This window comes from Trachemys scripta, chromosome 4 (assembly GCF_013100865.1).
Source record: "Trachemys scripta elegans isolate TJP31775 chromosome 4, CAS_Tse_1.0, whole genome shotgun sequence".
NCBI lineage: Eukaryota > Metazoa > Chordata > Testudines > Emydidae > Trachemys > Trachemys scripta.
In genome coordinates, this window is record NC_048301.1 from 119,878,907 (window position 1) to 119,902,859 (window position 23,953).

The following is a 23,953-nucleotide window of genomic DNA, read 5'->3' on the forward strand; positions in this document are numbered from 1 at the left end:
TGATTTTACAATGATGCGGTTTGCATTAACTGTCTTTTAGCTAAATATACAGCCCAAGTTACCCATAAACATCCATATTTTCCAATGATCGACTGCATGTGTCATCTGAAAGTTACCTTGTCTCCCTTTTCAAGTAACATACCCAATCAAATATAATATAATACCAGCTGTTTGATGGAGTTTGCTTCCAAGGGTTTATTTGTATTTTAAATGTCACTTTATACATTTTTACTACTTTTCATTGTACAGAAAATAGCTTTGCATAAACAATTTACTACAAAAAATGACCTATGTCATCGTCCCTTTATGGCGTGAGATGGAACAGTGGAGTTAAAGGTATCCTTTTCTCTCAATATTAGTCCTATGACTGACTTACTATTTCTTAATTTATTGAAAAAGTCACCAGCCTAAGGAAAACACAAGCTGCACTTGCAGCAAAACAATTTCTCCTAGGGAGGTGGCTTTAGATTCTTTCCTCATACCAGTTGTAGACTTAGATCTCATGCTGAAGCAGAAGTTATCACATTCCTGCCTCTCACCTGGTTTTAACAATCAGTCCTTACCCCAGAGGGCCATTTACTTCTTTGTCCAAGGTGCTTTATCAGTAGTGTTGCATAAAAAGGCAGCTACTGTATACTTTTAGGAGGCTGTGCATTAGAACAGAGGAGTCTTCTTTTCTTCACTTTTACCACACCTCTGAATAATACTTACCTGTGTTAGAAAGGTAAGGCACTATAGAAGTAGAAAGCATTAATATTTTCCAGAATGCTTTAACAGTCCTATTGACCCACCTCCTCAAAACTCTAACCAAGTCATTACCAAAGATTAAGTGTTACATGTAAAAGTTAATTCTTCAGTTTTCTAGCTGCTACCAACATTGTGAAAAGTGTTTATACACTGATGGTGCTTTACAGATTGAGCGGTTGTAGAGAACAAGTGTTAGCATATTCCCTTGTGGAGAATGCTTTGCTTGTTCTATTAGGGCTTATCAGTCAAGAATAATGAGTTGTCTGAAGAACACTTAATTATATAAAAACTATCATCTCCCCTGGTGTGTGCAGCCGAGTCGCTTTAATGTTGCTATGCAACTGAAAGTTTAACCAAGTGCCTTTGGAGGCAATATTTACCTTGGGTGGACTGACTTTCATGAAAGGCTGCAGTAGCACAGAATAAAGGGGCAAGGTCCAAAGCAGACCTGGCCTCTCTAGCCTAAAGGCACTTAAATGAATGTTTCTTTACTTGAAGTCACTACACACATGCACCTGTCTATCAAATGGGGCACTAGAGGAAGATGCAGTTGATGGAAAGAGGAACAGGGATCTGCTCTAATATGTAAACTAAAAAGGCACAGATAGCAGAATTTTAAAGTTTACCCCCTAACTATCCAGCACCTGGAATGTTCTGCTCAGCTGTAATGCATTTAGCCTGGACAGTTATTAGGAAAGTGAGTCCTCTTGTCAAGGCCTTAACACCATATTTTAACAAATGAAGAGCTTATTTATCTCTTAAAGCAGTAATTGGGGGTCCTAGTACTGACTTACTGCAGCGGAATTAAAGGTCTCATGTTAACGAAGAGGAAATGGAGAAGCTGCCACAGCAAGTTAGTTGTGTAACAAAGAGCCAACCTGCTGCAGTAACTTATCTATCCATATACAAATAGGCTTTAACAGGGCCATGGCCACAAGCTGTTGTATACAGAATCCCATATTGTTTTCCTGCTGTTTTGAGGCCACTCCAAAATGTCTGGTTACTGCATACTTTGGCCCCTACTTAATAGGGAAATGCCCTTAACAGTGTCACACTGCTGATGGACAAATCAAGTTTTGTTTACTTAGTCTACAAGTCCTGGGCTGCCCTCACAAGTCTAGTTTATTCTGTAGGCTCCAAAACTAAGCAATGTGAGAAAACATCTTCGATACACAAAGAAATATGCCAAAATTTAGGACCACCTCTGCCTCAAGCCAATGTCTTGCTTCTATCCAGTGTTGTCCTGATGGTTTGATAATCCTCACAGCATTGAGGGCTGAGCCTTGGCCAGTTCATGGTTTGATTTTCCATAACTGAAAAGAGAGGTTAGGAATTGGTATTTATCTGAGAGACTTTAAATAAAAAAGCAAAACAAGAAATCTCTTGAATAAATTGCAGCTGCTAGTCTGACAGGCTGAGATAAAACGTATCCTGTTACATAATGGTTTAGGCATGCTAGACAGTCAATGCAGCTCTGCTTCTGCGGCAGCCAAAAACTTGTAGTTTATAGGATTGTCTACTACAGCCCAAAAAACTGCTTGTGTGCTTATCTGAACGTATCCACTCACCATTCCTCCTGTCCTAACACATGAGTGGGTTTGACCCAAAGCACAGATAAGAGGGTGAAACAGGTGAAGCAATTGTGCTAATGACAGCAAGTTAGTGGCAAAACCAGAATTAGACCCAGGTCTTCTGTAAGTCATTTGGGTCCCAGTCTCCTAGAACATGCTCCTTGCCATCTCAAATGGCAGCTGCACTTACTCTGATATTGAATCCAAGAAGATCACTTATAACGCCTGATATGGCAGACAGGATCACAACTCGTGTGATGTTGTAGATTAAAGGGTTCATAGTCAGGCCATAGAGTCTAAATGGTGTGTCTAATTCCTGTAATGAGAAAATGGAAGTTACACCTGGACCCAGTTGTAGTCACCACCATTTTCAATTACTCTGATAGCCTGCTATAGCCCAGACAGACTTCTGCCAACCAGATATTGCAAAATCCATTGGTACATTAGATAGGCATCTCTGCCTCCTCAGGGCTGAAGCATTTCACTGACCCTATCATAAAGGGTGAGAATCTTCCTTATGGCAACACTTAGATCAAGCCAGTGGACTGGTGAACAGTTTAGAATTTTAAAACTGGGAAGCATCTTGTAGGTGTCACACCAGGCTCATTCCCTAGTAATAAATGACTGGAATTCTAAAATTCTGCTGAGGGAGAATGAGGAAACAAGACAGTACGACTGGAATGACAAGCCAGTTCTCCACCTCCCCAGTCCCTATTCTTATCCATGTTACTACTGGTTTCACCCAGCACCTCGGTCATGGACAACCCCATTGTGCTAGGTACTGTACAAAGACAGCATCCCTTACCCCAGAGAGCTTAGACAAAGACAACATATTCAGATGAGAATACAGGGAAGCAATGAGAGGATATTGGTCAGCATGACAGGCACTGGTCTCAGCACATTAGTGACCTAACTCTTGTCTTTTTTGGTAGGCAACAGAGAGTTAAGAATAGGAACTCGCCTTCAGTAGCTTTGTAGACAGTTTTAAAACATTGTTTACTAGGGAGAGCTGTTCTTTCTTGTTTGGCTTCTTTTCCATCTTTAGGTATAAGTTGATCTGTGATGGAAACAGGTATTTTAGAGCAGATTTTACATTCAAGCACTTCACCCAAGTCACAGCTGTGTTTACAGCACAGGGACCGCAGACCTATGCAAAAGTCACTACCCTGCGCATGGTGCTTACTTGTGGTTTTCAAGTGCAGCAGTAATAGATTAACAAATATCCAATTTTTTTTCCCAGAGTGATAGGGTTCTTCTCACCCCCCAGCCATCAACAAAAAAATGAAAGATTTAGAATTTGGGCCTGGGTAACTGGCTTTCTTCCTTTAAGCCTGCTGTAGGAGCTACTCTTCTATTATGAACAAATAAAAATCAAAAGGGGTCTTAAAAAAAAAAAAGCACTAAGCTGAAATGAGGGAGGAGTTCATTTGAACTGCAAAGATCACTTTCATACTAGAAAACAGTAAGCCCATGGGAGGGTGAGCTGCAGCGGAGATACCTGTTCAGTGAGCAGGATTGAAATATTACTATATTTTTTGTTAGTTTCAGAGCCCAGTGATGCCAGGCGCAGTAGAAAAAGGAGGAGGGCTGTTTCCCAGATGAGGAACTCCCAGTTGTAAGCCGCATTCAGGAAGGTTTTGTGCCCTTTTAAAACCTGTATTAAACAAAACAATGAAATTGGCAAATAGACTGAAATGTTCCTCTTCACCTACCGTAGCCACTTTCATTCAACACATAGAAGCTGCTATGGCCTGTGTGACCACCATAACATCAGCCAAAGAATTCACCACTCCCAAATACATGAATAAAGGTAGGACAATAATTAAAGTGAAGTGAGACCAGTCTATATCAGCCTGATCAATACATTAATATTCACTCCCTTTATCCCTGCCATCTGATAGTTAGATACATTGGGCAGCACTCTTCAGAGAAAGTGCATTTTGATTGTTAAAGGAACTGGTTGGATGAGTCTTTCCCTCAGCACACATGAAACTGGATCCCAACATTACTAAATTCAATGCAAAGCCAAAGTTGAGATGGGCAGTTAACTAGCAAAAGCATAAGCATTCATCTGCAGCACAATGAAACCATTTTGCAAACTGTTGCTAACAACTATACTTATCTACAAAAGGGAAAAAAAGCCTCTCTGAAATCTATTTAAGGACTAAAATCCACCTGCAAAGCAGTTACCAGTTATATTTCGAAGAATATTTTCACTGTTTTTTTTATTGCTCACAGAACATAAAATGTGAGTCTCACCTGTGCACAGCATATGAAAGCAATTGATAGAGCCAATAAAAAGATTGAAGAGACAACTACATCCACAGATCGCTGGGGCCCTCTCCTCTGTGGAAACAAAAATGTTTAATCAGATCTGGGAAACCTTTTGCATTTCAGTAAAAGATAGCACAAATATAGCAATAGTTTTCAGCTACTCAGGAAAAAGTTGTAAGATCCTGAACTCCAGCTTCTGTAGCAGCTGGAGTCCACCTGCAACCTTCCACCAACTTCGTTTACACCATTTGCTTTAGTCTGTTAACATTTAAACATATACTTGCACTCTTTGGATCACGACTTGCCTTTAGATAGGAGCGCAGTGATAACCAAATTTTAATATTCTCCACCTTCTTGAGTCTGAAGTGGGGGATTTCATACTTCCTGGCTTTCCGGGCAGATGTTATGTGACTAAAAAGTTTGGCAAACAAAAACCGCTGCAAAGAAAAGTGTGTCAGTAAAGAAAATCCACATTGATATAGTCTAATGTTAGCATCCATATGGTGCTTAGTATAATATGTATGTTAGTTGCTAAACAAATTATTTGTGCTTGCCAGTGGTAGGAATAACATTCCTGTACAAGAGGAAACCATGACAGCTTTAGTATCTCTCTCACTTAAAGGATAACAATCATCCCAGTATACCACATCTACAACAACAGTAGCAAACTAGCAAACCTGTTAGCCACATTTCCTTGTGATAGATAAAAATACACATCCTTATAACCTGGGCCCATCAGAGGATTTGTCTTTAGGGCAATCAAGTCCAGCCAGGCAGCTGTAGTTTTTAACCTTGCTGTCACATTATTTCCTGGTGGACTCTTATTTCTCATTCTAAGACGAGTCTCATAACTGTAGGCTTCACAGTATGGTAGGGCTAATAACTTTTCCTAGATTGCTCCAATTTGCCCCAGACTTGTAAGATAGCAAGTACTTAAGGTTAATTTCCTTTCAGCAGTATGGAGAAAAAATAGCAAGCTTTAAAGACTAATTCATGGTGGAAGTTAGTCATTGCATCTCTCAGGGGAAGAGACCTGCCACAGCACCTCTGGTATAAAGATATCCCAGCATTCCCCACAGTGTCTTACTGCTCCCAAACATGCACCTCAGCAGCTGCTTTAAGAGGGGAAGCAATGACAGCAGCTTGAATGTTGCAACAGAAATGTGCATGTTCATGAAAAGTAACTCAGCACATTTAGACAAACCTGTTTGTATGTTCTCTCAGCAACACACATCATAAAGAAAAACATCCAAGTCAGGCAGAGACGCTCAAGGAAGTTAATCACAGCCAAGACAATGACAGGGGTGATGGTAGGAGCCCCACAAAAGATATTCAAAAGTTCCTCCACTGAAATGGATCGCAGCTGTTCAAGATTCTTTGTATGGAAGAGCCGGTAGAGGAAAGGAAGACATGCTAACCCAATGGTGACAACGTTTCCCAGCATCTGATAGCCTACTCCCTGCTGATAGGCATTAACCTGGAGAATAGGCAAATATCATTAGCACTACATGAGCTACAACTAATTTTTTAAATTACTGTAAGTACAATGTTAAAAAACCAATAGGGAAAATCCTCCAATTCTAAAACTCCATTAGGAAACCTGTATGTGTAAGTACATACATAACCTTCTGCTTCAAAGAAACAGTATTTGGTGTTGCTGTAAGATAAAGTTCAGCCATTACACACTTCATCTTTCCACTCACTGAACTCAGAACACAGCAAGGGTGCAAGAATAAACCAGGAAATATACTAGAAAAGTTACAGCGAAATAAAGTGTGGCATAAAATGATTCCATATTATGACATCACTTCCTCCCCCTTACAATGACCTATCCATCTCCCCCTCTCCATGGCCATCTCACTTCTGAGAAAGGTGCAAGACTGACCAAAATAGAGCAACAGCCATAAGCCACTAATTTTAATTGCACTAAAAACTTCCAACTCCCTGTGGCTCAGAACAGGGAATAATGTCAACATGAAGTAAGCATCTACTGATAAAAGGCTATGTATTATTTTACTGTCATTCTTAGACCAGGAGTCATACCCTCTGCTTCGAATTAATGTATTTTCTTAAATCCCTCTGCAACTACTAGTTAAGAGTATTTAGGACCATCTTTAATAAAAGGTACTTGGACTTGTACAGTTTGCAGATGCATCACAATTTAGGGCACATCTACATTATGATGTTGCTGATAAAGCAGCTTATGCCAACCAAATTATGTAAGCATATGCACTACAGCGCTCCTCCTGCTGCTGTAACTTGCCCACTACGTCGACCTAGTAAATCCACCTCGTGAGATGCTTTAGGCATAGGTTGATGTAGTTCAGACAACACACTCTCTGTATAGACATTTACTTGCATCACCTGTTGTCTGTCAGGGTGGCTGACAGCCAGATCCATGAAATTGACAATGTCAATTTCCCTGCTGATAGGGTTCCTGTTCTGCAATTGAGCAGGGGGGTGTTCCAGCTGTGAGCTCCAGCTGTCAGCACTGCTTTGCTGCCCAGCGCTGAGAGCCTAGATTGTGGGCACCCTGCAGAGCTCTCAGCTCCACACGGAGCTTGCTTCATGGGGAGTGCAGAGCTGAGAGCCTGGGTGGCAGCTGGGAGCTCAGCCTAGAGCTTAGGTCAGTGCAAGTGCTCCTGGTGAGAACACACATCGCTGACAGGAGGGTAGGGTGGACATGAAAATCTGCAGTAATTTATTGCTGTGGCTGTAAATCAATCTAACATACGTAGACTTAACTTTGTAGTGTAGACATGCCCTTAGAAGGGGCGGGGGTGGGGGGAGAGAGAAGAGGAATCAATCCTTACTCTGCTCATGATAATCCCGCTGATCTCCAGCACAGACATGTCCACCTTCTTGCACTCACTTCCCTCCCAGATCAGGGCACTTACTTTTGCAGATGCAGGGCTCGTATTCTGAAGCCAGAACAAATGCTTCTGGAGAAGAAAATGCAACACATACAACATACTGAAAACATTTCTCAACTATCTACAGGAAATGGTTTCGAAATAGGCAGCATTTTTATTGAAAATGTTTGTTTGAATATAGTTTTAAATTTCAACATGGAAACTATAAGTTATTAAAGGAAAAATTGTCTACATATACATCCAACAGCATCTAGTACAAGGCCCTGAGCCTGATTGCGACTCTGAACATAACGGCCACACTGGGTCAGACCAAAGATCTTCCGACAGTGGCCAATGCCAGATGCCCTAGAAGGAATGAACAGAACAGGTGATCCATTCTCTGTTGCCCATTCCCAGCTTCTGACAAACAGAGGGTAGGGACACCATCCCTGCCCAATAGCCATTGATGGACCTATCCTCTGAATTTATCAAGTTCTTTTTTGAACCCTGTTACAGTCCTGCCCTTCACAACATCCTCTGGTAAAGAGTGCCACAGGTTGACTATGCATTGTGTGAAAAAATATTTCCGTGTTTGTTTTAAACCCGCTGTCCATTAATTTCATTTGGTGACCCCAATGTGTTATGAGAAGGAGAAAACACCACTTTACTCCACACCAGTCATGATTTTATAGACCTCTATCATATCCCCCCACTTAGTTGTCTCTTTTCCAAGCTGAAAAGTCCCAATCTTATTAATTTCTACTCATATGGAAGCTGTTCCATGCTCCTAATCTTTTTTTGCCCTTTTCCAATTCCAATATACCTTTTTTGAGATGAGGCCACCAGAGTTGCATGCAGTATTCAAGATGTGGTCGTACCATGGATTTATAGAGAGGCAATATGGTATTTTCTGTCTTATCGATGCCTTTCTTAATGATTCCCAATGTTGTTTTTTGACTGCCACTGCACATTGAGTGGATGTTTTCAGAGAACTATCCACAATGATGCCAAGATCTTTCTCGAGTGGAAAGGGCTAATTTAGACCCCATCATTTTATATGTATAGTTGGGTTTATATTTTCTAATGTGCATTACTTTGCATTTATCAACAACATTCAATTTTTCTGCCATTTTGTTGCCCAGTCACCCAGTTTTGTGAGCTCCTTTTAACTCTTCAGTCTGCTTTGGACTTAACTATCTTGTAGTTTTGTACTATCTGCAAGTTTTGCCACCTCACTGTATACCATGTTAAATACTGGTCCCTGTACAGACCGCTGGGGGATACCACTATTTATACCTCTCCGTTCTGCGAACTGACCCTTTATTGCCACCCTTTGTTTCCTATCTTTTAACCAGTTAGGGATCCATGAGAGGATCTTCCCTCTTATCCCATGACAGCTTACTTCGCTTAAGACCCTTTAGTGAGGGACCTTGTCAAAGGATTTCTGAAAGTCAACATACACTATATCCACTGATCACTTCTGTCTACATGCTTGTTGATCCCCCTCAAAGAATTCTAGTAAATTGAGACATGATTTCCCTTTACAAAAACCATGTTGACTCTTCCCCCAAATCATATTCATCTGTGTGTCTTGTCTGATAATTCTGTTCTTTAGGATTGTTTGAAACAATTTGCCTAGTAATAAGGTTAGGCTTACTGGCCTGTAATTGCCAGGATCACCTTGGGAGCCAATTTTTAAAAATTGCCATTAGCTATTCTCTAATCATCCAGTACAGAAGCGGAGTTAAATGATAGGTTACAGACGACAATTAGTAGTTCTGCTATTTCACATTTGAGTTCCTTCAGAACTCTTGGGTGAACGCCATCTGGTCCTGGTGACTTATTACTGTTTATCAATTTGTTCGAAAACCTTCTCTAATGACACCACAATCTGGGACAGTCCCTCAGATTTGTCCCCTAAAAAGAGTGGCTCACATTTGGGAATCTCCCTCACATCCTCAGCCATGAAGACGGATGCAAAGAAAACATTGAATTCTTCTACACTGGCCTTCTAGCAGTGGTCACCAACCAGTCAATTGGAATTAACTGGTTGATCCTGGAGGATCTCCCAGTCAATCGCAATCTCCAGCTGCGCAGCAAGGCTGCTGCTAAGACTGGCTTCCTGCTTGCCCCAGCCCCACACCGCTCCTAGACGCAGATAGCGCGGCCTTGCAGCCTTCAGGGCAGCAGGGGGTCTCCCTCCACGCGCTGCTCTTGCCTGTAAGCACCGCCCCCACAGCTCCCATTGACTGGGAATAGGGGGCTGTGGCCAACAGGAACTGTGGGGGCAGTGCTTGCAGAGAGGGGCAGCACGCAGAGCCATATGTCACCTGCCTCCCTCCCCACCCCTGCAGGGGCACACTGGCATTTCCAGGAGTGGCGTTGGGGCCAAAGTAGGCAGGGAGCCTGCCTTAGTGGCAGCCACACTGCGCCACCAACCAGTAGCCACTGGAGGTAAGTGCTGCCCAGCGGGAGGCTGCACCCCAACCACCAGCCCCTTCCCAGAGCCTGCACCCCAAGCCCCAGCCCTGACCCCCCTCCCAGAGCCAAGACCCCCTGCACCCCAGCCCTGACCCCCCTCCCAGAGCCAGCACCTGCACACACCCTCCTGCACCCCAACACTCTGCCCCAGCCCTGAACCCCTTCCCAGAGCCACCACCCTGTACCTCCTCCTGCACCCCAGCCCAGAGCTCCCTCCTACACCCAAACTCCCTCCCAGAGCTTGCACCCCTGCCCCAGGCTGAGCCCAGAGCCCCCTCCCACACTGCAAACCCCTCAGCCCCAGCCCAGAGCCCACACCCCTTCCCAAATCCCTACCTCAGCCTGGTGAAAGTGAGTGAGGGTAGGGGAGAGTGAGAGAGAGGGGGAATGGAGTGAGTGGGTGGGGCTTTGGGGAAGGGGTGGGGCAGATCCTGGGTTGCCCTTAAATTAAAAAAAGGTTATCCTGGGCATAAAAAGGTTGGAGACCACTACCTTATAGTCTTTGATTACTACTTTAACATCTCAACCAGTGGGGCCACCGGATGATTGTTTAGCAGACTTCCTGCTTCTGAGGTACGTAATTTTTTGTTGTTGTTGCTACTTCAGTCTAGCTAGCTGTTCTTCAAATTCTTTTTTGACGTTCCTAATTATATTTTTATACTTCACTTGCTAGAGTTTATGCTCCCTTCTATTTTCCTCAGTAAGATTTACCTTCCATTTTTTTTTTTTGCCTTTTTGCCTCTATCTTTTACTTAGTTTTTTAGCCATGGTGGCACTTTTTTGGTCCTCTTATGTTTTTTAATTTGGGGTACACATTTAAATTGAGCCTCTATTACGGTGTCTTTAAAAACTTTCCATGCAGCTTGCAAGGATTTCACTTTTGGCGCTGTACCTTTTAATTTGTTTCACTTCCTCATTTTTGTGTAGTTCCCCTTCCTGAAATTAAATGCTACTGTGGTTTCCCCTACCCGGAATGTTAAATTTTATTTTATAGTCACTATTATCAAGTGGATCAGCTGTATTCACCTCTTCGACCAGATCCTGTGCTCCACTTAGGACTAAATCAAGAATTGCCTTTCCTCTTGTAGGTTCCAGGACTAGCTGCTCGAAGAAGCCGTCATTTAAGATGTCAAGAAACTATCTCTGCATCCCATCCTGAGGTAACATGTACCCAGTCAGTATGGGGGTACTTGAAAGCCCCCATTATTATTATTGGGTTTATTTGTATGGCCTCTATCCCCCTGAGCATTTCAGTCACTCTGGGTGCTATTACTAAAAAAGTGATAATATTACAGGCTTCCTACTGTAACACTGAAGACTGAAATGCTAGATCCAAAGAGTGAGAAGCTAGGATTACTGCATATGCACTCCCCTGAACTAGGAGAATATAAATAAAAAATAGTATCTTCCCACCCAAGTTTTAGAGGCTATTGTGATGCTTTCATAGCAAGAACTGTTGTGGCTGGGATCCTGAATTTCCACACTCTTTCCCTCAGGATACTTTTGCTAAATAGAATCAGGGTTCGAGTCTATGTGCCAGAGCATTCGTGCATCCTGTTCAATGCTTCCCTCAGTTATTTTTACGTTCATATTTCACTTTAAGACAGCCAACCACAGTCTAGGTACTGATGGTAACTTGTTTTATACATCCGAAGTAAGATAATATCTACGCTCATCATTGAATTTTACAGAAATGTCCATCTGCTAAATCATGTCCATCCTCAGAGGAAACAGATTAGGCCATGGCTTTTTTATTCATTTTGACCTGGCAAAGTCAACTTCTAGCAATGTGTTTGCACAAGTTACAACTACAGAATTTACTTCTTGTGTTATTTTAGAGGGTACAAGTTACATCAAAAAAAATATTTCATAGGCTTCTCATTTATTGCAAGTGGTTAAACAGACCTGTTGGAAAACATCGTCTTTCAGGTCCCGTTTACTTCCTTTTACATTCCCTTCCTCGCTGTCACTGGTGTAGGAAGAACGGCACTCTGGTCCATGAAGCAGGTCATCCCAGAGCATGTCCTCTGTCTCAGAGTCATGGCGGGTGCTTTCAGAGTCTCTCCGAGACACACTGCAGCTCTGGGACCCACCACTAAAACAAGACCTTGATTCCTTTAAAGAAAAAGGAAGTTTACAAAAGTAACTTCTCCATACTGAGCCTTCAACAACAAAAATAATTTTTTAATCTTCAAGTAATATGTTCACAACCACATGGTCAAGCCAAGCCAACCTGAAGCCACTCTGACAAGCTAGAACAGAAAGGACATTTCTACACAGGGATGCTTTTGCGACATGAACTCACAGCAACAAGCTATTAATGTTTTCCCACCTTCAGAATAACTTACACTAATTTCATGAAAACTCTGAAGGCCAGGAAAATGGAACCAGAACTTAGAATACATTTTAATAGCTTCGTCCTCATTGTGGGACAGAGTTTAGTGAGAATTTCTACAGCTGGAAAGGAGACTTACTTCTTGATTTCTATGAAAAATAGAATTTTTAGAATGCCTGATGTTTACTCCAATACAATGTTATCCTCCCAACAGCCAAGTTTCTAATGAAGAGTGATTAGAGGCCTCTGAGCGTGCTGCTGCTACCAATAGAATTTCATAAATTGAATGTTAAGTTCAAAATTCAAAGCACTGAAAAGGTACAAAAATTATGGAGTTTAAATGGTCAGTTACAAAGCTCTTAAAAAAAAAAAAAAAAAAAAAAAAAAAAATCAACTCTTACCTGGAGGAGACAATCTTCATCTAAATTCTTCCCTGCTTTACAACCTGGAAAGACTATAATCCCAAATACACAGTTGAGGGCCGTGGAGTCTGCCTGGTTTAACCTGTCTCCCTTGGTACTGCAACAACCACTATGCCTTTCAGACTATGCAGGCAGTAAACAATGGGGTCAAATGAAAGCACTTTGCATTGGAAACAAATCTCATACACTTCTCTTGTGCTGTATTCTATTATGATCCACAAGCAGGGAGTATCATGTCATATGAATGCTCACAGAATTTCATTTTTTGCAGATCTGACCGTAAGACAGGGCTGTATAAAAGTATCAACAGGGGAATGACCAGTGGGAAACCAAGACAGTATTGAGTGTGACAGCCCAGGATTCCAAGAAGACTGCTTAAAGCTCTGGAATGAAGACTGATCGATAGCTTCGCTCCTCTGGAAGTGTGAGCAATAAGAGTAAAGTCTGAGTGGAACAGAACCTTCTCAGAAGCTAGTCTGAGATTGTGAAACTAACTCCTCAAGGAGCTAAGGACCATCACAAACCTCACCACTTTCTGTTCCAAGTGCAACACACAGCAACAGGTATATTTAACAAAACAAACCCTGTCAAAATAAGACATCGCTGCACACACTTATCCCTCTTGGCAGAGGATGAGAGAACAAGTGACATATATGGGTAGTCACGTGCTCAATGCACTACTGCAAGGCATTCAGATACTACAGTGATGAGCATCGTTTAAAAACCTGAATAGAACAGATGTACCACTCTGCCCACCTTAAATGATGCAAAGGTCTCTGGTATTTTACAACCCCTACCTGACTAAAGGCTGTTGAGTCTAGTTCAGATTCTTCCACACTATCGGACTCTCTGGTACCTTTAATGGCTTGATTGACCTGCCATAAATAAAAAGGAAAAGTTAGTTGAGCGCCAATAACAGTAAACTTTATGGAATCTTAAGGTAAACCAACAGAACTACCTGTGAAACTGACTGGTTTGAAGTAGTAAGAGGTCTCCTATTCTTGTCTTCGTAGCTATTGTCACTGGAGGCCCCTTCTACACTTCTGCGTAACAAAATCCTCTGTGCCATGGCTTCAGCATCCTCCTCACTTGACAGCTCATCAGAAACGCCACCCATATGTGTGCCGCCATCCTGGAAGAAAAGCAACCATCTAAACAAACTAGAAGATGGGGCTAATAAAACTAAGCAGATCTGCATCAAGCAGAAGTATCTGGCCAGTATTACCATTGCAATGTTGTGGTTACCAACAGTGTGAATTCTAGACTAATACAGTAGCCAATAAAAGGGAAATTACTTCTACAAGTACAAGCAGAACGAGGAGTCAAAAAATCAAACAAGTTCTACAACTAATGGACCAGCCCTGTCATTGCAGCAGTGGAAAGAGGGGGAGAAACATCCAACCTCTCCAGCAGCTAAAACAGAAAAGGAGGTAATTCCACTCCTGTTCTCCCCTTTCATTTCCACAGCCTGATGCCTCAAAGGCCAGCAACATCCACAAGTCTTTGCGTGACCCTGGGCATGTCATGAAAGCTGTGGCCCGACAACCAAGTCTATTCCCTCCCTGAATGCCTTCTTCATGTATTAGAGACTTTGGGAGCAACGCTGTTTGCTTCACATATTCTTGTCTAAGTAACTCTCACCAATCCCAAAGTCTTCATTTTAGTGCTTGCACAGATAAAACTTTGGTTTTTAAGGTCACATAGAAAAATTCCATCAGGTGAACCTGAATTATCTTCCAACAGAAGGACACACTAATTGTTTGCAAGGCAGATGTTTTACATGGTAGAATTTTGAATTCTGTTTGTTTTTAAATCAACCAACCTTTGAATTGAAGACCATCCAAATAAACAAGCATTTCAGTATAAAGAGGCCTCCTTTATTCTTCCCACAGGTTTCCATGTTTAGCATATTTATGTTCTATTGTAAGTTAAAATGGAGTTTATATTTACATCTGACATTAAGGCACCAGCACCAAGTCAGTCATGACTGAAGAATTAATGCAGAAAGGAATTTTCCAATAATGACTCAATCTTACCCGATGACTCTTCTCCCCATCTGAAAGTCTGTCTCTCTCTTTGAAATGCAGCAGCCTATATTCGGATCTGGAAAGTCTGTGCTTAATGCCACTATACACAGAACTCACACCACTTTCTGTTTCAGTCCCTTTATCAGCTACCAATTTCACCCTCCTTAACCTGGGGAATCAAAATGCAACAGAACGGTTCTGACTTCAGAGCAAAGCTCTTGATAGGATAATGTCAATTTACTCTGTCACTTGCCTGCCTGGTGCAGAATTAAGCAATAGCTGAGAGGCTATAGAATTATCTCAATTTCAGGCACGTCACGACCCTTTCTTAGAGGGAACATAAACCTACTCAATTGTCAAATGCCAGCTCCCAAATGTCCTACAGATTCTAAATCCAGGGGGAAGGCAGGATTCAGGAGAAATTAAGTAAAAAAAGTAGTTAAAGGAGAAACTTTTTAGGTACCTTTTTAAATAGTAACAGAAGGTGGCTTAAATCAGAGGTTAACAATCAGGAGATTAAGTTTCCAGCTAAAAAACAAAACAAAACTCAGCTGGGAGAGGGGATAGAAGGGATGAACCCAAATAGTGTATCTTCCTTTTCCCTGGTTTTCATCATGTCTTAGAAAATACTTTAAAAAATGATCTGATCAGGTTAAACTAAGGGTAAACTGACTCTGAACTGAGCAAAGCAAGGTAACTAAATATGGGACTTAAGGGGGAGTTGAGTACATATGCTTAGGAGGGTCACTCAGAGACTAGAGAAAGCCTCTAACACTCTGCACAATTGTGTTTCTAAAATAGGCTACCAAAATTGTCCCATATCCAGAATGAGGACAAATATATGGACTCCTAATAAGACAGATTTCCTCCAATGGCAGTGCTTCTTGGATTTAGTTTAAGAACAGCTGTAACTTGTGCAGTTTGGGAATGTGAGGCTGATACTTAATGAGCATTCAGAAAACAAACAGAATGCTTATTAACTGTTCATACACTACAAACACTCACACCCTCCTGGTGCACCATACACACCTCCTGCGGAAGAGCATGCCAAACAAACTGTTGATAATGGATGTAGGTTCCAACTGCTTGTCTCCTTTATTGGCTTTGTCAGAGGAAAACCAGCTGCCAGCATCTCTGCTCCCATCACTACCCACAGGTTTGCGTAATTTTCTATTTAAAAAAAGAGTGGGGAGAGAATTTAATTTGCATCTTTACACCCTAAAAACCACGTACCAAATCCATACACCACTCTAGCTGCTTTGTCAAATGCGTCATGCAGATACTGGGGTCAATCCCCCTCAAATATGCACGGGTAATTTTTACTAGCATCAGCAGGAATTAGATTTCTGTCCCCAGGGGAGAATACACACTAGTACCACAAAGGATTTAAGTGGATAATTATACAAGATAAACATGGAAAAACAGTCTGTGTGGAAATGTTGTAAGGGTAGTAGTTACAGCCTCTCTCTCAGCAGGAAGACTGCACTGAGACTGACAGTGGGCAGTTTTAAATTAAAAAGAGTTGCAATGTCTCCCATGCAACAAAAAAAAGGCAAGAAACATCCCTCAGAGTCACATGTTATCCTTTGCCTCCTCTGAAGGTGTATGAGAAGCCTCTCAGTTAATGTAAGTGTAAAACATTAGTCAAGTTCCCAAAGCCATAAGTGTGATGTGGTTTGTGGAGCACACACTACTGGCCACAGAAAGAAACTGGACTACCAAGTTTCCATTAGAACAGTCCAACTGCAAAGTAGAGAATAAAGGGGACGTAACATGGCCAGACTTCCTGAGTGATACAGCACTTATGAAAGCTGTGAAAGGGGGAAGAAGGTGGGCTATCCATGATCAAGCATAGGGTACATATATCCCTGCATTTTACAGTCACATAATATATTTACTTAAAACAGCAGCAAATGAGACCTTTATCCAGTAACTTGACACTGTACCATATTACTCTGATTCCTACAAATAATTAGCACACAATTAGCGCCCTGTTTCATCTCACCTCCGCCTCCTGCTGCTGCTTCCATTGGTTCCCGGGGGTTTGTTGATCTGGGTGGACACGATCTGACAGTGAACAGTTCCCATCAGTAGCATAAGGCACATTGGTCCAATGATTTCACTTGCACTTGCAACAGGTATCATGAAATACAACACGACTGCTACAACTGAAAGAGAAATTGGATCAAATGCAAAAGCTACCCTGGGAATTCCCTACCTATGGGTGAAAGGGGCATGTCTCTGTTTTTATTATTGTCCCAATGATTTATTTTGTTCATTTTAAAAGCTTTTGCAGATACTAACTCTACCCTCATTTTTATGTGGCCCTGGTACTACTACTCTGAAATTCCTTCTTTCTTTGCAATGTGATTTGTAAGTATATTAAAACAATAGAAAACAGAACCACAAAAGGGATCAAAAGTGTGCATCAAAAAAATGACTTTCCTCTGCCAGAATGTGCTCTATGAAAGCCATTTACAATCTTCAGAGGACAGTTCCAGCTCACTTCAAGAAATGACAGTTACAGAAGCTGGACTGACAGAGGAGCTGCATGTCAGGATATACAGTACCTTCACTAAGTAGGTTCTTCGCCAAAGCAGGGTGGGATAGGCAATTTATCCACAGAACAGGTCTAGCATGTGCGGTGGCAAAGTAAGTTTCCCCCACCCTGCGGCCTCATTTCTAGCCTGGAAGATCACCTCAAAAGGAGGCGAGGGGAGTCCAATCCCAGCATGAAGGACCAGATATCAAATATTCCTGGAACTGCATGGAAAAATCCCTGGGGACCAGGACAACAGTAAAAGGCTGCTTAAATTCAGAGATTTTGAGGCCCAAAGGAATCATGATCTAATCTCCAGGGTGTAACAGGCTGGAGAATTTCACCCAGTGATTCCTGCATCAAACCCACACCTTCTGCTGGAGCTAGAACAGGAGTTCTCACGCTGGGGGATTGGGACCCCTCAGGGGGTCGCAAGGTTATTACATGGGGAGGTCATGAGCTGTTGGCCTCCCCCCCAAACCCAGCTTTGGGTCCAGAATTTATAATAGTGTTAAATATATTTGTGTTTTTTAATTTATAAGGACAGGATCACACTTAGAGGCTGGCTATCTGAAAAGGGTCACCAATACAAAAGTTTGAGAACTGCTGAGCTAGAACGTCTTAATATAAACTAATGAAGTTGCCTGAACTATGGTGCCCACAGCAGCTTCAACAGAATGTATTGGAAATGCTAATCCCATTTTACCTAGATGCTTATTCAATGCTGCCCTTCCTTCCTCTACCCCACACACAAGAGCACTTCCACATCTGTAAAATGGGGCTAAATTCATTAACATGTGTGAACTGAACCATAGATTAAACCAGTGGTTCTCAACCAGGGGTATGCGTACCCTGTGAGTTTGCAGAGGTCTTCCAGGCGGGTACATCAACTCATCTAGATATTTGCCTAGTTTTACAACAGGCTACATAAAAAGCACTAGGTAAGTCAGTACAAACTAAAATTTCATACAGATGACTTGTTTATCCTGCTCTATGTACCATATACAGAAATGTAAGTAAAGTATTTATATTCCAATTGATTTTTTTATAAGTATATGGTAAAAGTAAGCAAGCAATTTTTCAGTAATGTGCTGTAACATTTATGTATTTGTCTGATTTTGTAAATAGTTTAAGTGAGGTGAAACTTGGGATACATAAAACAAAGCCTCCTGAAAGGGGTACAGTAGTCTGGAAAGGTTGAGAGCCACTGGATTAAGTGACTTGTCCAAGGTTAAAAGGAAGTACTAGATAGGAATTTAACCCGGATCTCTCAATTATATGAGCCCTGGTCCACTGCTTCAACCATAAGACCATCTTTCCTCCCTTTTGCTGAATCAAATGTAAGTCATTTGAGCACTCTTAGGGTAGATTAGAAGGTGGAACCCAAGAAGCATGTGGCATGGAAAGCTGTGCAGTGTCTACAAGTAGTGAACAAACACTTCAAAGCTGCATCCTTACCATTGCAAATGGCATTAGCGAACAATAAGAATCTCATGTTTTTCATAACCACAAACAAAAGATGGCACAGCACCCTCCAATGCTTACCTTGCATGAGGTAAAGGACCAGAAGCCACATAAAAATACGCTGGGATGTAACCCGAATCCACCAACGGCTGAATAATGGAAAAAACACAACCCGCACAATCCCCTTTCTAGTTAATGACGTCCATGGGATTTCAGGCTTGGCTTTGGCAAATGTGGAGCCTTGAAAATACACAATGTATAGGTAGTTCAAATGGGAGTTCTAGCCAATGCTTTATTTGTAACTAAGACTAAGATTTTGTAACAGAGGTCATGGAAGTCACAGAATCCATGACTTCCAGAGACCTCCGTAACATTTTTCCTTCCTGAGGCAGCAGGGATGGGGCTCCCCTGCAACTCCCAGCTGCTACTGTGGGAGGATCCCACAGCTCCCAGCCACCAGGGGTAGACCCCACAACTCCAAGTTGCTGCCAGTCGCAGGGGAAGCCCTGCGCTCTCAGCCATCACTGGAGCCCCAGCAGCAGTGGGTGCTGGACCCACCTCCCTCCCCATTTTGTCAGTGATTTTTAATAATCAGGGACAGGTCACAGGCTTCCATGAATTTTTGGTTCTTGCCCATGACTTTCACTAAATATAACTGATAAAAATCTTAGCCTTACTTATAACTTCTTCCCTAGACAAGGCCAAACTCCCTCAAATACAGTATAATTTGAAATGGGAAAGGAAAGAACTCAAACTTCAGCCACTCACCAGTTCCATCAATCCAAAATCATATGAATCCCTTCTCCGCTCAGCCCACTTGCCCAGTCCCAACTACCTCTATCTTATGTAAGCTGTCATCCACAACACCAACCCATAATGACCACCCTCCTCCCCAAGGCATTATCTACAACCTCAGCCCTTAGCTGATCATGCTGTGGTTCCAGCAAGCCTCCAGTCCCTCTGCCAGGTGTCACGATCTGGGCAGTCTGTGTCCTCTAATGCTAATTTCTAGCACTGCTGACCCATGATCTAAATAGCTGTTCTTTCAGAAACCAGACAGTGGTATTAAATTACGTCAGACCTAGGTAAAAGGTAAGATATTCCTCTTCCCACCATTGTGTAAAGCAGAAGTGTATGTCACATTTAACCTGGGGGCATTTGATACAATCTCTATTATTCAAAGGATACCTACCTCTGATTAAGTCAACATCTATCAGGTCAGGCTGTATGTGGCCCTTTTTTTTTGGTTTGTTTTTGAAGCCCTGCAAATTTAAAAATAAAGGATTAATTTTTGAAGTGAATAGAAAAGACTGCCTGCATTTCTTTTACTCTGATCTCTCCAGAAACCACGATAATCTCCAGCACTAACATCAGGAACCTCATTCAATACTTCTAGTGATCTTCTTCTAGGCAAGTTTATTAGTCAAAGATCCTATTTATATTTATTTATTTAAGCTCTCATTTAATATTTATTTTAAAACAAGACTGCACCCTGCAGGAACCACAGTTAGAGCCACTACTTCCATTTCCTGGGGATAAAGAGGAAAGAGGCCACTGCACCTGTGACTGGTCAGCTGACTCCCAGTTAATCTTAAAAGAGGGCACCTGGGCCCTGGAAAGGAGATAGGACAGGCCAGATACAGGAAGCATGGGTAAGAGCTGCCTGAGACTCAGACAGGAGCACCAAGGAAGAGCTGGCAGAAGTTGCTTAATGGAGCTTCAGGAGACCCAGTGGAGAGACCTGAGCTCAGATGGGAGTGTAACAGGACTACTGGTAAGAAATTACCAAAGCTGGAAACCCTTAACAAGCAGAAGGCTTAGCCAGTGACCTCTTGGAAAAAGAGGAAGATCCAAACTCATAAGCAGGAGGGTAGATTGGCAGTAATAGGCAATGACATCACTTGTTAGTAAAGGATATAAAAAATAAATTCTTAGTATTCATTGCTAATACCTGCCTGACCAAGTTGGAGCTGACCAATATGGGTCTAAGCAGCCCTGGGTTTAGCCAGTTTGTAAGCATCTTCATCAAATGCTTATAAATGTTTTGTTACTGTTTGGATGTAGTAAATTGCTTATTTTTTAGGCAAATTTAGAGAAATGGGGTAAATTCTGTTCAGCTTTTGGATTTAATAAAGGAACTTATGGTTAAATTAGTTGTGGTAGTATCCTGCATAAATAACACCAATATTACCATTAGTCATTGAGTAATATCTGAAAATAGATTGTCAGTTCTTCAGGGCAGGGACTAGGTCTTTTCATTTGTTCTATAAAATACCTAGCACTTTTGGCAGTGTATAAAATAGTAAAGTTCAGATTGATTTTTTTTCTCTTAAAGACAAAATGTACTGTACAGTAAGTATATCTATGGCATGCAGTGCCTTTCATTGTGTGGGCTTCTGGGATTTGCATTAAGCAGAACTGGTGCAGCCACATAACAGGGGCCAATAAATAGCATGGGACAAACAACAAATTAAAAAAAAATTAAATGAAAAAATTACCTTCATCTCAGTCTGTTCTATAGACTTTTCCCATATCTGTTGGTCATAGGCTCCAATCTGAAAAAATAAATTCTTTACATGACAAAATCCTTCAATTTACAACAAACCAAAACAGGGTGGATAAAATTTGATTTAACAAAACCTGATTTTTTTTTTTTTTAATTTAATACAGGTAAATTTAAAATTAATTTTGAAATGACAACCTATGTTAAGACCTTAAATTACCATAATCTATTAGTGACTTAAATATAAAAATATTTAGTACATATTTCCTACCAATTTTTTAAAAGTCAAGCTACTGAACTGCTGAAAATCACTGGCTAATTTGTTAAAGTGCTAAACCAGCTTTTGACAGCAGTAGGCTCTTCTGCAGGCAAACAGATTTTCTTCATTTCGGTTTTAGTTCAGCTTAATGACTTGATTAATTCATTTGAAGTTAAGAAACCACCTGGGAGTTTGAAAAAGCAGGAAAGCTTGTTTCCCTCTTCCAATCTATAAATAAACCTAAGTGTGGGAGAATGAGATGCATTAGTTATAAAATCTTGAACTACATGGTGACCAGAAACAATCAGTTCAAATACTTTAACTCAGCTAGTTATAAATTCAAAATGTTTTGATTTTAAAAAATTAGTACCCAGAAAATGTAAGGTAGTTTTATTTAACTACAAGCAATTTAAATGTGTTTTGTGCATTTTTAACAATTTCTGATCAAATAGAGATAACACTAATCACAATTAAATCAGGTAAACAAAAAGCAAATGTAAGGTAAATTATAACAGCTTAAATGAACATGTATAGATGTATTGTTATGGATGTTAGTCTCAAAGGTGCCACAGGACCCTCTGTTGCTTTTTACAGATTCAGACTAACACGGCTACCCCTCTGATGTATAGATGTAGCCTATCCTCCTGGCTTGCAAAGAGAAGCACCATATGTAGCATATGTAATTTAATTCCTATATATTTAATGGTTATATTTAGTTGCAAATCAACCTCTTTAGGAAAATAACTCAATTGCAAAACAATTAAAATCAAGGTTTCCTTTTTTAATTAAATTGTGATTAAAATCATTCACTGGTTTAAAGCAAAGCAATTTCAAACACCCCTGCCAAAAAAACACTCAAGATGAGAGTTAAATGAGGGGTTTTCAAACTGCAGCTCAGGACCCCTCAGGCGGTCACGAGCTGTCAGCCTCCATCCCAAACCCTGCTTTAGCATTTATTATGGTGTTAAATATATTAATAAGTGTTTTTAATTTATAAGTGGGGTTGCACTCAGAGGTTTGCTAATGTGAAAGGGGTCACCAGTACAGAAGTCTGAACCACCGCACTGATGTATTGTTGCTTGCTGGGGATGTCTCAAAGATCACTTTAAAATAAATTAAAACAAAATGTCATCATTGTACATAGCTGAAAATGTAAAACAGTGCCGCAAGCTCAATTTTTTTTTTTTCAAGCTATCTGAGAGCTAGATGAGCTCGAGCAAAATCTGACCACGCTGCGTTGTGCTGTTATAAACGAACATTTAACAGTCACAACGGCCCCAGGGAGGCAGGTATCCCCCAGCCCCAGCTGACGGATGAAGACCATGAAGCGCAGGGCGGGTAAGTGATCTGCCCAAGCCCCTGCAGCGGCCGCGCGAGAAGGGGCTCGCGCCCCCGCCTAGCAGAGCCGGTGCAGGGAGGGAGGCTCTCGCCCAGCAGGGAGGAGAGTAACGGGGCGGGGGGGGGGGGTTGCAAAGTGCAGGGCTGCCAGAGCGGCAGCTCCTCGCCCTACGACTGACCTTCTTCTGGTACCAGGCGATGGCATCTCTGCCACGTGCGGCCATCGGGCTCCTCAGCCACCGCCGGACGAGTGACCTAGAAGGGAACAGGGCAGAGCGCTGCCCTCACACCGGCCGGGCCCGCGGGCTCCGACGCGCGGAGGGGACCAGGCCGGGAGGGCAGGGACCCGGCTGCACCTGGCGCCGGAGCGGGCAGAGCCCAGCCCCGAAACGGCCCGCGGCCACCGGCCTGCGTTTCCCGGGGTGGGAATGACCTTCCCACCCGCCCCCTTCCCAGCTCCTCGGCCCCCTCGCCAACCGCTCGCCCCCTCCCCCCCACAGCCCCTCCCCCAGTCCCCCGCCAACCGTTCGCCCCTCCCCCACCACGGCCCCTCGCCCCTCCCCGCCAACCGCTCGCCCCCTCCCCCAGTCCCCCGCTCCCCCACAGCCCCTCGCCACCCGCTCGCCCCCACCACAGCCCCCCGCCCCTCCCATCGCTTCCCAGCCCCGCCTCACGAGGGCAGGCCCGACTCCCGTCTAGCCCCCTCGCGGCCCCTCCTTACCCCCCAGCCCAGCTCCGGCCTCGCCCCACGCGCTCCCTCCGAGGCTGAACGTTACCATGGAGACAGGCGAGCGCCCGAGCCCGGATTGGAAAACGGCACTCGACTGCCTCTGCCTGGCTCTCCCACGGCCCCGCAGCTCCCCTCGAGCTGAGTCACCGAACGCGCTGGGCCGCAGAGGAGGGGGCGCAGACAGCACCAGCCGAACGCCGATCTAGGCTGTCTGCCCAGAACGCTGCCCGCCCCTGGCGAGCGGCCGCGCGGGCCCAACTCACCTTCGTGGTGGGCGGGGGCCCCGGCCGGGGCGGCCATAGACCCCAGCACCATCGCCCCAGGGCCGCAGTGACTTAGCCCCGCCCCCAACGCCCGGCGTGGCCAACCACCGGCCGGGGCGGAGCGCGAGGGGCCGGCGGCTGTTACTCC

The 23,953-nt window shown here is 42.9% G+C and overlaps 2 protein-coding genes across 5 annotated transcripts in view; one reads left to right on the forward strand and one right to left on the reverse strand.

The window, feature by feature from the left end:
* MAGI3 (membrane associated guanylate kinase, WW and PDZ domain containing 3) overlaps positions 1-13,385 on the forward strand; it is a 233,974-nt gene extending 220,589 nt beyond the window's left edge. Inside the window, exons 23-24 of the transcript XR_004645719.1 lie at positions 11,014-11,085; positions 12,954-13,385. The gene's annotated coding sequence lies outside the window, so the exon portion shown is untranslated. The remainder of the gene's footprint in view (positions 1-11,013; positions 11,086-12,953) is intronic.
* On the reverse strand, positions 176-23,953 carry PHTF1 (putative homeodomain transcription factor 1). Of its 4 annotated transcripts, none has more exons than XM_034770615.1 (19): positions 23,806-23,953; positions 22,992-23,067; positions 21,211-21,267; positions 19,905-19,974; positions 18,794-18,952; positions 16,715-16,877; positions 15,739-15,879; positions 14,719-14,878; positions 13,641-13,814; positions 13,480-13,557; positions 11,831-12,040; positions 7,406-7,534; positions 5,797-6,069; positions 4,898-5,029; positions 4,578-4,664; positions 3,817-3,972; positions 3,280-3,375; positions 2,509-2,634; positions 176-2,060 (listed from the first exon to the last, which is right to left on the reverse strand). In XM_034770615.1, exons 2-19 carry the CDS (start codon positions 23,034-23,036, stop codon positions 2,040-2,042), a joined length of 2,277 nt encoding a protein of 758 aa, XP_034626506.1. In that variant the 5' UTR covers positions 23,037-23,067; positions 23,806-23,953; the 3' UTR covers positions 176-2,039. The 4 variants fall into 4 exon arrangements, with proteins under 4 accessions (XP_034626506.1, XP_034626508.1, XP_034626507.1 ...); XM_034770617.1 differs by lacking the exon at positions 23,806-23,953 and adding an exon at positions 23,589-23,729; XM_034770616.1 differs by lacking the exon at positions 23,806-23,953 and adding an exon at positions 23,534-23,693.

Bases quoted from the DNA above. Each gene is read 5' to 3' on its own strand.
- PHTF1 (XM_034770615.1), bottom strand. From the start codon at position 23,036: ATGGCCGCACGTGGCAGAGATGCCATCGCCTGGTACCAGAAGAAG. The intron at 5,030-5,796 runs GTTTGTCTAAAT...TTTTCTTTGCAG, and splicing joins CTGAGAGAACATACAAACAG to CGGTTTTTGTTTGCCAAACT. The intron at 2,061-2,508 runs GTAAGTGCAGCT...CTCTCTTTTCAG, and splicing joins TTCTTGGATTCAATATCAGA to TTATGGAAAATCAAACCATG.